The sequence below is a fragment of the Oryctolagus cuniculus genome, chromosome 17 (genome assembly GCF_051225735.1).
Source record: "Oryctolagus cuniculus isolate XC-2025 breed Fujian yellow rabbit chromosome 17, ASM5122573v1, whole genome shotgun sequence".
Taxonomy (NCBI): domain Eukaryota; kingdom Metazoa; phylum Chordata; class Mammalia; order Lagomorpha; family Leporidae; genus Oryctolagus; species Oryctolagus cuniculus.
This window is the reverse complement of record NC_142883.1, coordinates 17,991,308-18,006,414: the sequence shown is the minus strand read 5'-3', so window position 1 is coordinate 18,006,414 and position 15,107 is coordinate 17,991,308. Positions and strand designations below refer to the sequence as shown.

The 15,107-nt window shown below is 45.4% G+C and overlaps 1 protein-coding gene and 1 long non-coding RNA gene across 2 annotated transcripts in view; both read left to right on the top strand.

Annotated features, from left to right (window-relative positions):
• LOC138846057 (uncharacterized) overlaps window positions 1–11,610 on the top strand; it is a 37,245-nt gene extending 25,635 nt beyond the window's left edge. Inside the window, exons 2-3 of the long non-coding RNA XR_016223576.1 lie at window positions 11,253–11,328; window positions 11,473–11,610. This is a non-coding gene — a long non-coding RNA (uncharacterized LOC138846057). The remainder of the gene's footprint in view (window positions 1–11,252; window positions 11,329–11,472) is intronic.
• A 661-nt stretch (window positions 11,611–12,271) lies between these two features.
• Window positions 12,272–13,462, top strand: GJC1 (gap junction protein gamma 1). Its single transcript, NM_001199049.1, is given in 1 exon segment — window positions 12,272–13,462. A coding segment is annotated over 1 exon segment (1,191 nt).
• Window positions 13,463–15,107: the final 1,645 nt, after the last annotated feature.

The following is a 15,107-nucleotide window of genomic DNA, read 5'->3' as shown; positions in this document are numbered from 1 at the left end:
GATATCTCACATTGAGATGTGAATTTTCCTTTTATCTTTCTAGGTGGTAATCCTGTTGTCCAAACACCATTAATTAAAAATTCCATGTTTGCCCTGCCCCCTCTGATTTGAGGAGTCACCTCCACTGGTGGCTTTTCAGCCTGGAGTAATACATCTGTTGTAGAGAGAGGATTCTGGTGGAGATGTAGAAGACAGGCTGGAGAAGGGAGAAAATAGAGCAGGTATTGGTTTATAGATTTTCAGGACTTTCAGTTTTGGTTTCCTTTTAGTTTTTTTAATGCATGTATTTTATCTGTTTTTGGAAAATGGGATACCTCTGTTTTTGTCTCCTGTGTTTTTCAATTAATACCTTGTAAACATTTTTCTAAATGATGGAGTTTATTTAACAAATATCTACTGAGAACTTGCAACCATTTGGCAGGCTCTGGGGTTTTAAATACTGGGGATGAAAGAACAAAGTCTCTGCCCACAGGAAGCTTACAGTTTAGTGGCAGAATTTAGGCAATAAAAACATAAAATCAAAAAAGCAAAGTTAGACGTGTACATAGGTACAGGTAGCAATGTGAGGTTACAGACGATGACCGAAGTCAGAGCCGAGTGAAGGGGCAGAGAATGACAGGAGCTGGGTAGAAGTCATCTCGGGGGAGTCACGTTAAGGAGAGGACTGGGAAAGGCTGGAGTGAAGGGAGAGAGCCCTGTCCCTGTCTGTGAGGTAAAGAGCTTCAAGCCGTGCAAGCAGCAGGTGCCGAAGTCCTGAGACAAAAGGATGGCGTGTTTGTCATGACCTGAGGAATGGAGGCAAAGCCAGTGTTCCTGAATCAGAATGAGGCGGGGGTGGATGAGGTTAGAAACAGCTGATGGAGGAAGTTGTAGCCTGGGAAGACTGAGACTTCTTCCCAAGTGTGAGGGGAAGCTACTACTACTGGAGGGTTTTGAGAGGAGGGAGATGATCTGCTTTACCTTCTGAAACCTTTACTCTGCTGTTCGGAGAGCAGGTTGAGAGGATAAGAACATAAGCTACAGAACCAGTGAGAGGCATTTGTTATTACAATAACCTTGGTGAGATAGAATTGGCTTGGATCAGACTGGTAGCATTGAGGTGGGAAAAATGATGGAATTATGGATTTTACTATTATTCTTCTTGAAAGGCAGAGAGACAGACAAATCTTCCTCAAATGCCTGCAATAGCCGGGGCTGGGTTAGGCCAAAGCTAAGATTTGGGAACTCAAATCTAAGTCCCTTGTGGGTGAAAGGGGTCCAGCTATTTGAGCCACCATCACCTTTGGCCTCCCCTAGTGTGCATTAGAAGGGAGCAAGGACTTGAACCAGGCAACTCTGGTGTTGGGTGCAGGCATACTAAGGAGCAAATTTACTGCTGTGCCAGTCACCCTGAATTGTGGGTGACTGTTTACAGATAGGTATGTTGGGATTTGCTGATGCTTTTGACTGTGGAGTGACAAAAAGAAGTGAGGTTGACTTGAAGATGGTTGGTGTGAAAAACTGTATGAATGTAGAGCCATTTACTGAGATTGGGAAAACTAGACAGCTTAGGTCTTTGGAGGGTAAGAATGTTTGTTTTGGGCACAGCAGGTTTCATATGCTTATGAAACATCCAAGAAGAGAGCCATTGAATTTCAGGTCCGAAGTTTAAGGGAGATATTGGAACTAGAGACATAAATTTTTGGGGGGACTAATGAAGGGGAGACATCATTTACAGTTTGACTAGTGATAGAGGAACCAGGAAAGAATGCTGAAAAGGATAAGCTAGTAAGATGGGATACAAGTCATGACAAGGAGGAGTGAGGCTGAAATACGGTGCCCAGGAGAGGACGCCACGTCGAGCTAGGCATACCTTATGGGGGAGAGAGCTGGCAGCTGCGTCAGTCGTGGCTTAGGCAGTGAGTGAGCAGTACGGAGGTTACCAGTGACAGTCTTGCTGTATGGCCACGTGAGGGACTTTAGGAGTGTGTTGTGTTCCGACATGTGGATTTACAGTTTGTCAGCACTCATCACCAGTTGTTACGTCATTGAGGTAGTTTTCAGTTCTTCAGGTATTTCGTGTATACATATTTGAAGGCTTTATGGAGTGATAATGCATAGGTTGATGGCTTACTGGATATTGAAGTTAATAAAATATGGCATCATGAAAATAGAGAATTTTGGAGTTAAATCAACCTGTTGAATAATCTCTGCCAGTCAGAAGCTGTGACTTTGACAAAGTAATTTTACCTTTCATAACTCACTTCTTATGTATAAGATAAACTTTTGAGAGAATTAAAAATAAATAGGGCCGGCACCGCGGCTCACTAGGCTAATCCTCCGCCTTGCGGCGCGGGCACACTGGGTTCTAGTCCCGGTCGGGGCGTCGGATTCTGTCCCGGTTGCCCCTCTTCTAGGCCAGCTCTCTGCTGTGGCCAGGAAGGCAGTGGAGGATGGCCCAAGTGATTGGGCCCTGCACCCCATGGGAGACCAGGAGAAGCACCTGGCTCCTGCCTTTGGATAGGCGCGGTGCGCTGGCCGGCGGCCATTGGCGGGTGAACCAACGGCAAAAGGAAGACCTTTCTCTTTGTCTCTCTCACTGTCCACTCTGCCTGTCAAAAAAAAAAAAAAAAAAAGACGTGAGTCTGGTGTTGTGGCGCAGTAGGTTAAGCCACCATTTAACGATGCTGGCATCCTATATTGTAGTGCCAGTTCAGGTCCTGGTTGCCACGCTTCCAATCCAGTTTCCTGCTAATGCTTCTGGAAAGATGATCCAGGTACTTGGGCTCCTGCTACCCATGTGGGAGACTAGGATGGAGTTCCTGGCTTCTGGCTTCAGCCTGACCAGACCTGGCTGCTGTGGCCCTTTAGGGAGTGACCCAGTGGATGGAAAAGTTCTTCCGCTGAGTATAACACTCTGCCTTTCAAGTAAATAAATAAATAAATAAATAAATCTTTTAAATAAATAATGGACACATAGTATAGTATAGTATAGTATAGTATAGCTGTTCAGTAAATCAGTCCTATATATATATATGTATATATATACATATATATTTTTTAGTAGGGAAAGTAAGGATTACTTTCTGAAGACATTCACAGTAATATTAATTGAATGATGTGTAGGAGGTAAACAGGGTTGGGGGAATAGGAAAAGAAAGTATTTAGTACTAGTGGGAACATGTTCTTGTTAGTAGAATATCAATATTAGCATGGAGATAGCTAAATTTCAAAGATTTTACATTTGATTCTATTGTGATCAGAGCACATGCTTTTTATGATTTGAATTTATTTTTTTAAAGATATATTTTATTTGAAAGAGTTACAGAGAGAGGTAGAGACAGAGAGAGATGTCTTCCATCCGCTGGTTCACTCCCCAGTTGGCCGCAGCGGCTGGAGCTGCACCAATCTGAAGCAAGACCAGGAGCTTCCTCCAGGTCTCCCACGTGGGTGCAGGGGCCCAAGGATTGGGCCATCTTCTGCTGTCCCAGGTCACAGCAGAGAGCTGGATCAGAAGAGGAGCTGCTGGGACTAGAACCAGCGCCCATATGGGATGTAGGCGCTTCAGGCCAGGGCTTTAACCCGCTGTGCCACAGCGCTGGCCTCATGATTTGAATTTAAATGTACTAAGCCTTTTATTGTGGCTTTTTTGTTATGGACTATCTTAGTGTGTACTTGAAAAAATGATATATTCTGTTGGAATGTACTATAACTGTCAGTTTCTGGGGTGGGTTTGGTACAGTGGTTACGAAGCTGCTAGAGATACCACATCCAATATCTGAGTGCCTGGGTTTGAGTTCCAGCTCCACTCCCAATCGCAGCTTCCTGCCAGTGTGCACCTCGGAAGGAAGCAAGTGATGATGGCTCAAGTAGTTGGGTTCCTTCCAGCCACACTGGCCTAACCTAGCCCTAGCTGCTGTGGGCATTTGAGGAGTGAACCAGTTGACAGAAGAGCTCTATGCCTGCCTGCATGCCTGCCTCCATGTCTCTGCTTTCAAATAGAATAAATTTTTAGAAATATATTCTTTTTTTTAAAGATTTATATATTTATTTGAAAGTCAAAGCTACACAGAGGAGAGGCAGAGAAAGAGAGAGGTCTTCCATCCGATGGTTCACTCCCCAGTTGGGCACAACGGCTAGAGCTGCGCCAATCTGAAGCTAGGAGCTTCCTCTGGGTCTCCCATGCGGGTGCAGGGGCCCAAGGACTTGGGCCATCTTCCACTGCTATCCCAGGCCATAGCAGAGAGCTGGATGGGAAGTGGAGCAGCCAGGACTTGAACCAGCGCCCATGTGGGATGCTGGCGTTTCAGGCCAGGGCATTAACCTGCTGTGCCACAGTGCTAGCCCCAGAAATATATTTGTTTCCTTAAAGTGATTGATAGTGATGCTGAAGTCTTATCTGTACATTTTTTCTATAGTCTGAGTTACTGAGAAAGAAGTAGTGAAATCTCCAGCTAATGATGGATTTGTAGCCTCTGTCTTTATAGGTAAAGTGAGTTTCTTGTGGAAAGCTTGTATTGGAGATTATTATTAGTATGTAGTGTTTATATTTAATGTGATTGTTGATATGAGTTTAAATCTGCCATCTTCCTATTTGTTTTCTCTTTGTCTCATCTGTTTTTTATTCTATATCATCTCCTTTGTTGGTTTAGTAGCTACAACTTTGTTTTTTTAGTTTGTTGATGTAGCATTCATAGCAACCATCTTTATTTTAATTATACTCTAAGATTGAGTAATATTAAACCATTTCTTATGTAAGAACCTTACAACAGTGTGTTTCCATTTTTCCTCTCTCAGCCTTTGTGGAATTCTTTTTACCTCCATGTAAGAAAAGTGCATATCAGGGCCAGAGCTGTGGTGTAGCAGGTAAAGCTGCCATCTGCAGTGCTGGCATCCCATATGGGTGCCGGTTCGAGTCCTGGCAGCTCCACTTCCAGTTCAGTTCTCTGCTATAGCCTGGGAAAGCAGTAGAGGATGACTCAAGTGCATGGGCTACTGAACCCGTGTGGGAGACCCGGAAGAAGCTCTTGGGCTCCTGACTTCAGATCAGCTAAGCTCTGGCCATTGCAGCCATTTGGGGAGTGAACCAATGGATGAAAGACCTCTCTCTCTGGCTCTACCTCTATCTGTAACTCTGTCTTTCAAATAAATAAAAATAAATATATTTTTAAAGAAAACCCGTAAAAAAAGAAGCTGCATGGGAAGTAGAGGAGCCAGGATTCAAACTAGCCCCCAGATATGGGATATAGTGTTGCAGGGAGTGGCTTAACTCACTGTGCCACCTTTTACAAATTTATTTGAAAGGCAGACAAAGAAAGTTCTTCCTTCTTTGGGTTTACTCCCCACATTTCTGCTGTAGCTGGGACTGGGTCAGATGGAAGTCAAGAGCTAGAACTCAGCCCAGGTCTCTCACGTGGGTGGCAGGAACCCAACAGACAATTACTGGCTCTCCCAGGGTGCACATTAGCAGGAAGCTAGACTCTGAAGCAGAGCCAGGACTTGAACCCAGGTACTCTGCGGGGTATAAGTGTCCCAAGTAGTGTCTTAACTACGTGCCAAATGCCTGCCCCTGTGCATATTGAAAATACAAAGTGACTTTGGACACGTGTATATACTGTGAAACCATCACCACAACCAAATGCATGAACTCACCTGTCTTACCCACAAGTTTCCTCCAACCCCTTATAATCTTCCTGCCTCTCCCGGAACCTCACCTCCAATCCAGAAATAAAGAACCACTGATCTGCTTTCTGACACAATAGATTACTTTGCATTTTCTAGAATTTTATACAAAGGGAGTCATAAAAAAATTTTTTTTTTGGCCTGGCTTCTTTACTTCAGGCTAATTATTTTGAGATTCATCCATATTGTATGTATCAGTAGTTTAATTTTTATTGCTAAGTAGCACTATTCTGTTGTGTGGATATACCAGTTTTGCTTATTCATCAGCCTGCTGGTAGGCATTTGTGTTGTTTCCAGGTTTTGGGTATTATACATAAAACTGTTATGAACATTTATGCATGATAATGGCTGTAGCATATAGAATTAACTCTTAAGTAATTGTGAAAACATTTTCCAAAAATGGTTGTGCCATTTTGTCTTCCCACGTGGTACAGGCTTATACCATTTCCTTTATGTCCTCGCTAGCACTAGATGTGATCATTATTTTAACCATGGTTCCTTATATTCCTTACAGGTTTTTTTTTTTTTTTTTTTTTTTTTAAGATTTTTTATTTGAAAGGCAGTGTTACAGAGAGGCAAAGGCAGAGAGAGAGAGAGGTCTTCCATCTGCTGGTTTACTCCCCAGATGGCCACAACAGGAGCTGATGGAGCTATGCCAGTCTGAAGCCAGGAGCTAGGAGCTAGGAGCTTCCACACAGGTGCAGGGGCCCAAGGATTTCAGCCATGTAATTGCTTTCCCAGGCCATAACAGAGATCCAGATCAGAAGAGAAGCATCTGGGACTTGAGCCAGCGCCCCTATGGGATGCAGGCACTGCAGGCTGTGGCTTTACCCATTATGCCACAGTACCGGCCCCTGATTTTTTATTTTTTTAAGGTTTATTTGAGAGGGGGAGAGAGATCTTCCTTCTGCTAACACTCCCCAGATGCCTGAAACAGCCAGGCCTAGGCTAGCAGAAGCCAGGAGACAGGAGTTCCATTGGGGTCTTCCACATGGGTGGCAGAAACTCAAGTCCTTACACAGGCAGGAAGCTGGATTGGAAGTGCTGAGTAATCAGTATGGGATGCCAGTGTCCCAAGTGGTGGCTTTCGTGTCTGATTTTTAAGCAGAGAGGAAATGTGAGGGCATTTCTGCCTGCTTGTATTTCCTCCAGTGAGGAAGAATGTGGGAGCAGCATCTGCAACACTTAGGGCTGGACTGGGATTTGAGGTATAGATTTTAAAGAGCCGTTATGGGAAATGGAAAAGGGAAACCACTAGGGAAAAGGAAGCAAGTGGGTTCCTGAAAATAAAACTGCGAAGAGGAAATGCCAGTGCTTTGCTTCCCGTCTGACTGCCTTTAACATCCTGTCTCCTGCTTAAACTGTCTGGTGAACCGGGACCCGTCCCCCTGGGCTGCTCATTCTTAGGTGGTTCAGGCTGATGTCGGGAGAGTCTAGGAGGAAAGGAGTGAGAAAGGGTGTGAAACAGACTCTCTAGGGGGCATTTCTTCATTTGCTTGTGGAAATCTACTTAGCACTTGGGACGTGAGTCCCTGGACCAGGTTCTGTGTGGCCTGTGGACGCTCCCAGTGTAGCTGAAGTGACCGGCAGAGTTGCAGCAGCACTGGCTGTCCTGGTAGCAGAGGTGTTTGTCTTGAGGCAAGGCAGATCTCTCACCCTTCAGACATGCGTCATCCCAGTGTTCCCCTCAGCCTTCTCGGCCCTTCATAGGATGTATCAGCTTCTCCAGTCCCTATCTCGGTGTCCCCATCAGTTCTCCTCCTAAGTTGTCATTGTTATTAGAGGTGCCATTGGTTCCTTCCTTCCCAGCCACCGAGACACCTGGAGGTGGTTGTTTTCTGTGTGTTTGTTTTTTGCTTTTAATCTTTTAATTCCTTCAATATTTATGGAGTCTCCCACTCTGGTGTTTCTTTTACCACTCTTGACCCCAAAGGTTGGAATAAGGTCCTTCCCTCTCTTCATGTAGAGTCTCAGAGCCAGGGCTGGTTCTCTCCAAATTCTGACTTCACCACTTAGCCATTGACTCATCATAGGCGAATTATATAAAATTTCCTCATCTTCACAATGCCTCTAATAATAGAATACCTTGATAATGTAAGTAATGTGCTTTACATTTAATCTTCAAAATTCCTGAATTGTATTTTATAGAAAAATCTGTGGGTTTTTGTGTGTGTGTAGTTGATCATTTTTTTAAAGATTTATTTATTTGAAAGGCAGAGTTACAAAGAAAGAGAAGGAGAGACAGAAAGGTCTTCCATCTGCTGGCTCACTTCCCAAATAGCCACAGCAGCCAGGGCTGGGCTACGCTGGAGCCAGGAGCCAGGAGCTTCTTTTGGTCTCTTATGTGGGTACAGGAGCCCAAATATTTGGGCCATTTTTTGCTGCTTTCCCAGGTGCATTAGCAGGGAGCTGAATCGGAAGTGGAGCAGCCAGGATTCAAGCTGGTGCTCCGACATGGGATGCCAGTGTCGCAGGTGATAGCCTTACCCTCTGCGGCTCAACGCTAGCCTCAGTGTTTATTTGATTTTGTTAGGAGGTAAATGATAGAAAACACATGAAATAAAAAGAATGTGGGAGGGAAATGCATAATTTATTACTGTGTTGGTGCCAACTAGTTTTTGAAATTCTGTTTTCTAGTGCAAGATGAGGTAGATCTGTATCTTTAGCTATTTGGAAAATGGACTAGAAATAGCATATTTGATTTGTGTCCAATAAAGTTACATAAACAAACATGGTTTTCCTCAGAATGTGGGGATTTTGGGGGATGTTTGAGTCCTTTTGAATAATGGACTACCATGTACTGCAGTTGCTTGTTTTTTAAACCTCTTTAGAAAAAAAGAACTTTCTCACATTTTAATTTATTCAAGAAATTTACTGTCCCTGCGCCCACGTAGGAGACCGAGAAGCACCCTTGGGGAGTGAACCAACTGAAGGAAGGACCTTTCTCTCTCTCTAACTCTCAAATTAAAAAAAAAAAAAATCTTTTAAAAAAAGGAATTTACTGATGTGATTCTATTAAAAACAATGAAATTTGGAGGAAGACGGTAAACAGAGACGCTGTTTGTTAGACCTGACGTGGTTAGTGTCTGTACTCTTTCAAGAGTGCATTCTGCAGATACAGGACAAACCTTGGAAGCCCCGTGATCGGGGTGAGTTTGAGGGAAGTGGGAACCGTGCGGAGCCACCTAATTCTGGAGTCTCATTTTCTTCTAGTAAAGCAGCGTAAGGGGCATAGTGAGGTTGAGGTGGGAATGATGAGATTATTCCTCAGGCATTGTAAATTGCTAGTGACTATTTAGGAAATCAAATGATAGTACAAGGTGAAAAACCATGGATATTTATATTGCCTGTGACAGTAATGTCACCTTTTATAGACTGTATAGATACAAACTCCGCCAAAGCATAAAGGATACATTCGAGACGATATTACAACACATAAATCAGCTAAGTCTCTGCTGATGAGTGAAGAAACTTGGAGATGTTTGGTCTCCCCCGTCTCATCTCTTGCACCAGTTGTCAGGATCTTCTCTTCCATGTCATTGTCCATTACTAACTGGGATGTGGACATACTCGTGCACTTCTTCATGAGAGCCTTCCGTGGGTGGATTGTACACTCTCGCTGCGTATGCTGTCACCAAGTCTGTGCAGAGCAGGGGAGTCAGCGAGGACCGCGCCCTGACTCACAGGCGTCTGATGGAGGCCAGAGTAATGGTTCAGGGAAGAGAGACTGGAGTGTGGACCAAGAGCACTTTTTTCCACAAAGAGATTACACTTGGCAGTGACACATCGTTCTGTTTAGCAATGTTAATTCCGGAACCCGCCATTCTACTCATTCTTGAACAGACTTTGTTCTTTATCTGTTGGAGTCGTGTGAGCCATTCCCTTTATGCTTTTGTTCATGCAGAGCTGTGGGGAGGGGAGCGTTGCCTAGAGAATGAGTGACCCATAATAGAAATGAGGACTGTAGTATTGCAGAACGCTTCCCAGGCGCACTCATCACCCAGGGTTTATTTGACATTCCTCAGAAAGCAAGAATGGATACTTGGAAGGAGAGGAAAGGGATTTGAGAAGAAAAGCAAATCCAAGAAAAACCTCCCGACTCCTCTGTAGATGAAGGCAGCACGGATGTTGCCATTCATTTTAGAAGGCTTGTGGTTCTTTATTTTAGAAAGAAAATTGGCCGTCACCCATTTTTTCACTGTTGATTTCGAAAAAGATGAAGGTAAATAGACAAGTTCATTTTTAGTACCAAGTCCCTTTGTAAATTAGTGGTCTTTTACACTTGGAAAGCGTGTTCATGTGGAAAACCAAAGAAGCTGTAATTATGGGGTTTTGTGTATTGGTTTTTCTTTCTTTTTTTTTTTTTATTTTTTAAGTATTTATTTGAAAGGGAGAGACAGAGGAAGAGTCTTCTATCCGCTGGTTCACTCCTTAAATGGCTACAACAGCTGGGGCTGGCCCAGACGGAAGCCAGGAGCCAGGAGCTTCTTCCAGTCTCCCACTCAGGTGCAGGGGCCCAAGCACTTGGACCATCCTCCACTGCTTTCCCAGGCCATTAGCAGGGAGCTGGATGAGAAGTGGAACAGCTGGGACTTGAACCAGCACCTGTATGGGATGCCGGCACTGCAGATGGCGGCTCTACCCGCTGTACCACAGTGTCAGCCTCTGTTTTTTTAGTTTTATAAAACTTGTGTAATTCAGTGAGAGAAGTGACTTCAGATGGATCAGGGCTAGAAATGAGAGTGGCACTTGAAGTCCTAAAGCAAAGTCTTTGGCAGACTCTTTATATAAATCTTGATGCCTGCATGCCTGCACTTTTTTTCTTCATTGAGATTTTGGGAATTATTCCAGTTTTTTCTTCTGTGTCCTTTAGGGGAAAAATTAAAAAGAACTGCATCTTAAGATACTGTGAAGACACGACACAAAGAGATTGCTTTGGATTTATTTGTTAAATTACAGTGGTGAACAAAGTTGGCCCCCCCGGGGATGACTTTCCGCTGTAACTGTTCAGCGTTGGCAGAAGTTGGTGATGAACGAGAACTCGTCCTGGAGTTTGTGTCTCGGTCACAGTGCAGATGCAGCTGTTTCCTTTCTGCAACTGAGCAGTGAGTCTGTAAATCGCCTCCTGGGGAGGCAGGTGTCCCAGTGACAGCCCGCTGCCGGCTGTGGAGCTGAACAGCTTGCTCTCAGCCCCAGTAAGAGGTGCTGGCCGCTCCCAGGAGTGGAGCACGGAGGGCGAGACTGTCCCAAGGCCTGCAGTGACCCGGGTTAGATTTGCTGGGATGCTTCTGTTTGACTCTTTCCCCTAGTGCCACAGACTGTCTGCATCCAGTTGCTCCAGGTGACCCATCTTGCCGTCAGGTTTTCTTAGGCTGCCGTGACTTAAGGGTCTCTGAGTCGCTGTCGCGTCGTTGGTCTCCACATGCGCTGGGAGGAGAAAGCAGTGGTGCTGAATCTCAAGCCTGTTTCCCTCGCGTTCTGGTTGGGTCCTGTGGAGCACAGGACATTTTCTTTCTGGAAACAGCATTTTCGTGATTCATTTCCTCTGTGGGAGGAAGCTTACAACCTGCTCCTTTCTTTTTCCCTTCCAGAGGAAATCTGGAAAAGTCGCAAGCGAAACACCATTTCTCTAAGAAAGTTTTGGGTAGCAGCAGTTCTGGATAACAGGTAATGTGTACTTAAACTTCTTTGGTGGTGCTGACAAATCACCTGTGCTTTGTAGCGGGCACCTGGGGGAGGAGGGCAAGTGAAAGCCAGGCGTGCTTTGTGTCAGGGGCTGTGCTGAGATTTTGCGTGGATTGTCTTGTTTAGGTGGTTTTCACCCAGATTCTGGACATGGACCTGAGAATCTCAAAATTAAAAACCGTGCTACAGCGGACCTGCCTGCCGACTGGAGTTTATGGTCTCACAATTCAGTTGAGCAAGCCTCGCTGACATCTGCCGTAGCCTAGTAGAGAACCTGTTTCGTGGAAAGCAGGTTTTCCTCTCTGCTGCAAGGCATCCACCGTGAACTGCTCAGGCAGATGAGAGTCTCTTCCCCGTCCCCTTTTCTCTTGTTTTAATTCGTGATTATTGCCTGTTGCTTGTAGCTGTGCCCTCCTTAATTCCTTTCAACACTTGGTCACCTGGTCCAGCATTTAAGTTTCCTAAAAGACATCTTCACAAAGGAGTTTAGCCCAGGGGTCTCCTCTGTGTCTCAGTGGTGGTCTCAGTGACTACACCCGTCTGACCTGCATGTCACAGGGTTCGGAAGTCTCATAAAATAATGGTTTATGTAAAACACCCAGTGTATGGCTTCTCAGAAATAGATCCCAGTGCTAACTAGAGTTACACTTTGTAAACAAACAAAACGTGGAAACAAGGCAGGCCCCTGAGGACGCTGTGTGCCCAAACTAACTCTCCTAGGCTGAGGAGGAATTGTCCTAGTTTGGGGAGTCGAGGGGAAAATGCTGTTTAACATCTGTTCCAGTCTGAGTCTTGAAGTTAGATTTCAGGTATGCGGAGGACTAGTTCCTAGAGGTCTCAAAAACTAAAGTTGTTCGGATTTTGCTATTTGTTGATTTTTGCTTTGGCGTTTTCCCACTCATCAGGGCCAACCAGCTCGATCACCATGAGTTGGAGCTTCCTGACTCGCCTGCTAGAGGAGATCCACAACCACTCCACCTTTGTAGGGAAGATCTGGCTCACGGTGCTCATTGTCTTCCGCATAGTGCTCACAGCTGTGGGCGGGGAGTCCATCTACTACGACGAGCAAAGCAAGTTTGTGTGCAACACGGAGCAGCCGGGCTGCGAGAATGTCTGCTATGACGCCTTTGCCCCCCTCTCCCATGTGCGCTTCTGGGTGTTCCAGATCATCCTGGTGGCCACACCCTCGGTGATGTACCTGGGCTATGCCATTCACAAGATTGCCAAAATGGAGCACGGTGAAGCAGACAAGAAGGCAGCCCGGAGCAAGCCCTACGCGATGCGCTGGAAGCAGCACCGGGCTCTGGAAGAAACAGAAGAGGACCATGAAGAGGACCCCATGATGTATCCAGAAATGGAGCTGGAAAGTGAAAAAGAAAATAAAGAGCAGACCCAACCTAAACCCAAGCATGATGGCCGCCGACGGATCCGGGAGGACGGGCTCATGAAAATCTACGTGCTGCAGTTGCTGGCAAGGACCGTGTTTGAGGTGGGCTTTCTGGTCGGACAGTACTTTCTGTATGGCTTCCAGGTCCACCCGTTTTATGTGTGCAGCAGGCTTCCCTGCCCCCATAAGATAGACTGCTTCATTTCCAGACCCACGGAAAAGACCATCTTCCTTCTGATAATGTATGGTGTTACAGGCCTCTGCCTGTTGCTCAACATTTGGGAGATGCTTCATTTAGGGTTTGGGACCATTCGAGACTCACTAAACAGTAAAAGGAGGGAGCTTGAGGATCCGGGTGCTTACAATTATCCTTTCACTTGGAATACACCATCCGCTCCCCCTGGCTATAACATTGCCGTCAAACCAGATCAGATCCAGTACACCGAGCTGTCCAACGCTAAGATCGCCTACAAGCAAAACAAGGCCAACATCGCCCAGGAGCAGCAGTACGGCAGCCACGAGGAGCACCTCCCTGCCGACTTGGAGACCCTGCAGCGGGAGATCAGGATGGCTCAGGAGCGCTTGGATCTAGCGATCCAGGCCTACAGCCACCAGAACAACCCCCATGGTCCCCGGGAAAAGAGGGCCAAAGTGGGGTCCAAAGCTGGGTCCAACAAAAGCAGTGCTAGTAGCAAATCAGGGGATGGGAAGACCTCCGTCTGGATTTAATCTTGGCTGGGCTTCACAACTTGGGCTTTTCATAGTTTATGGTGAGCAACGGCTCACTGAGTAACGACTTCCACTGAGTAAACATTTGGCTCTGGTTATCTTCAGGGGTGCTGTTGGCTCCCAGTCCAAGCTCAGGGGACTGAAGGCGGAGCTGGGATGGAGGGGAGAGAGGGAAACACAGTGTTCCCGGGCACATGTTCTCAGCAATAATACAGTTGCAGAAGCTTACATTTGTGTCTTCCAGATCTGGAGAAAAACAGATATATTTAAATCATCCTTGTTGAACAGTTTTTGTATGTACAGTATTATGGTACTTTTTTTTTTAGTATGAGAACTTTTTTTGTATTTGTACATTGAACTGCTGTAGTTACACTTTTTATATTAAAGGGGGAAAAATCCTTGTAAGTTATGACTATTAAGCTAGTGTTATTTGTTCAGCAAATTCTACCCTGGGTTTACAGTTTTAAATAGATACTACACTTAATAAAAGTGCCTCTCATGTTGCAGGAGAGTTCAGAGATGAGAGACTGAGGAGGAAGTATCAGTTTTCAGTGCTGGAAGGAGAGTCCACACTAGAGGGATGTTAAGGTCATCTCTGGTTTACATGAGGAATCTTTAAATCGCGTGATCAGAGCTGTAGCCAATCTTTGGAAGCGTATGTACGGTACTGTAGAATGCTTTTACGTATCGAGCGTTGCCAGTGTATACTCTGATCTTTCTAAAGACTGATCTGCAAAGGAGCCCCCAACCCAGTGGCAGCCCAGAGAACCTGGCCAGTGCTGATGCCAAGCTGCTTCTGTCAGAAAGCAAAGCCACGCCTGAGGAATAAGCCCTGATAGGATGTTTAGTTTGTGAACCTGTTTAATTTGCTTTAAGCCTCTATCCAGAAACCTGCCCCTCTCGGGTTTCATAAGAAGCCAGAAATGGGTATTTTCTTTATTTAGTAACATTAGAAATACAAGAATTCCCCGTGGACTTAGAATACTCAAGGCTGCTTGCTGCAAAGGGTAGAGGCCTAAGTCTGAATTCCTGGATTTTTATAATTGACCATGGACGGCTGTGCTTTACCTTCCTTCTCCGGTGCCGGTATTCGTTACCTGTGGGCAGACGTTTGTGACCAGTGTTAACGTTCATAACACTCGTAGTCTGCGGTGTTGCACTGCCATTTTCAGTCTTACATCGTCGGAGAGCTTTGCTCTCTGCTTGTCTTAAAGTTTACGCACCTCTGAGCGAGAGCTCAGGAGAGGGGTAGGGGGCCTCTGCTCGGCCAGGGAGCCTTGCGTTGGGGGTCTTGCTCTTTTCTAACAGGAGACAATTGCAAGCTGGCTCTGGACTTTGAAACTCCTAGAGTATCATGTTGTGTGTCTCGGTTTGTCATTATTTAGAAAAATGGGCTAGCACCTCTGTGTAGTCTCCCTTCTGTTTCTCCTCTCCCAGAACAACAGAAGACACTTAGCAGAAGATGTGCCCTTATCTTCTTAGCAGTGCATTTTGCTTTTTTGTTTGTTCCTTTTGTAGCCTTAAATTTTAGCCTAAAGAAGCTCCTCAGGATTCCTAAACATCTTAAGCAAAAAAAAGAAAGAAAGAAAGAAAAGCAAAGAAAACCTCAGGTGAGACTGAACCGCAAGTATCAGAAAATGCTGTA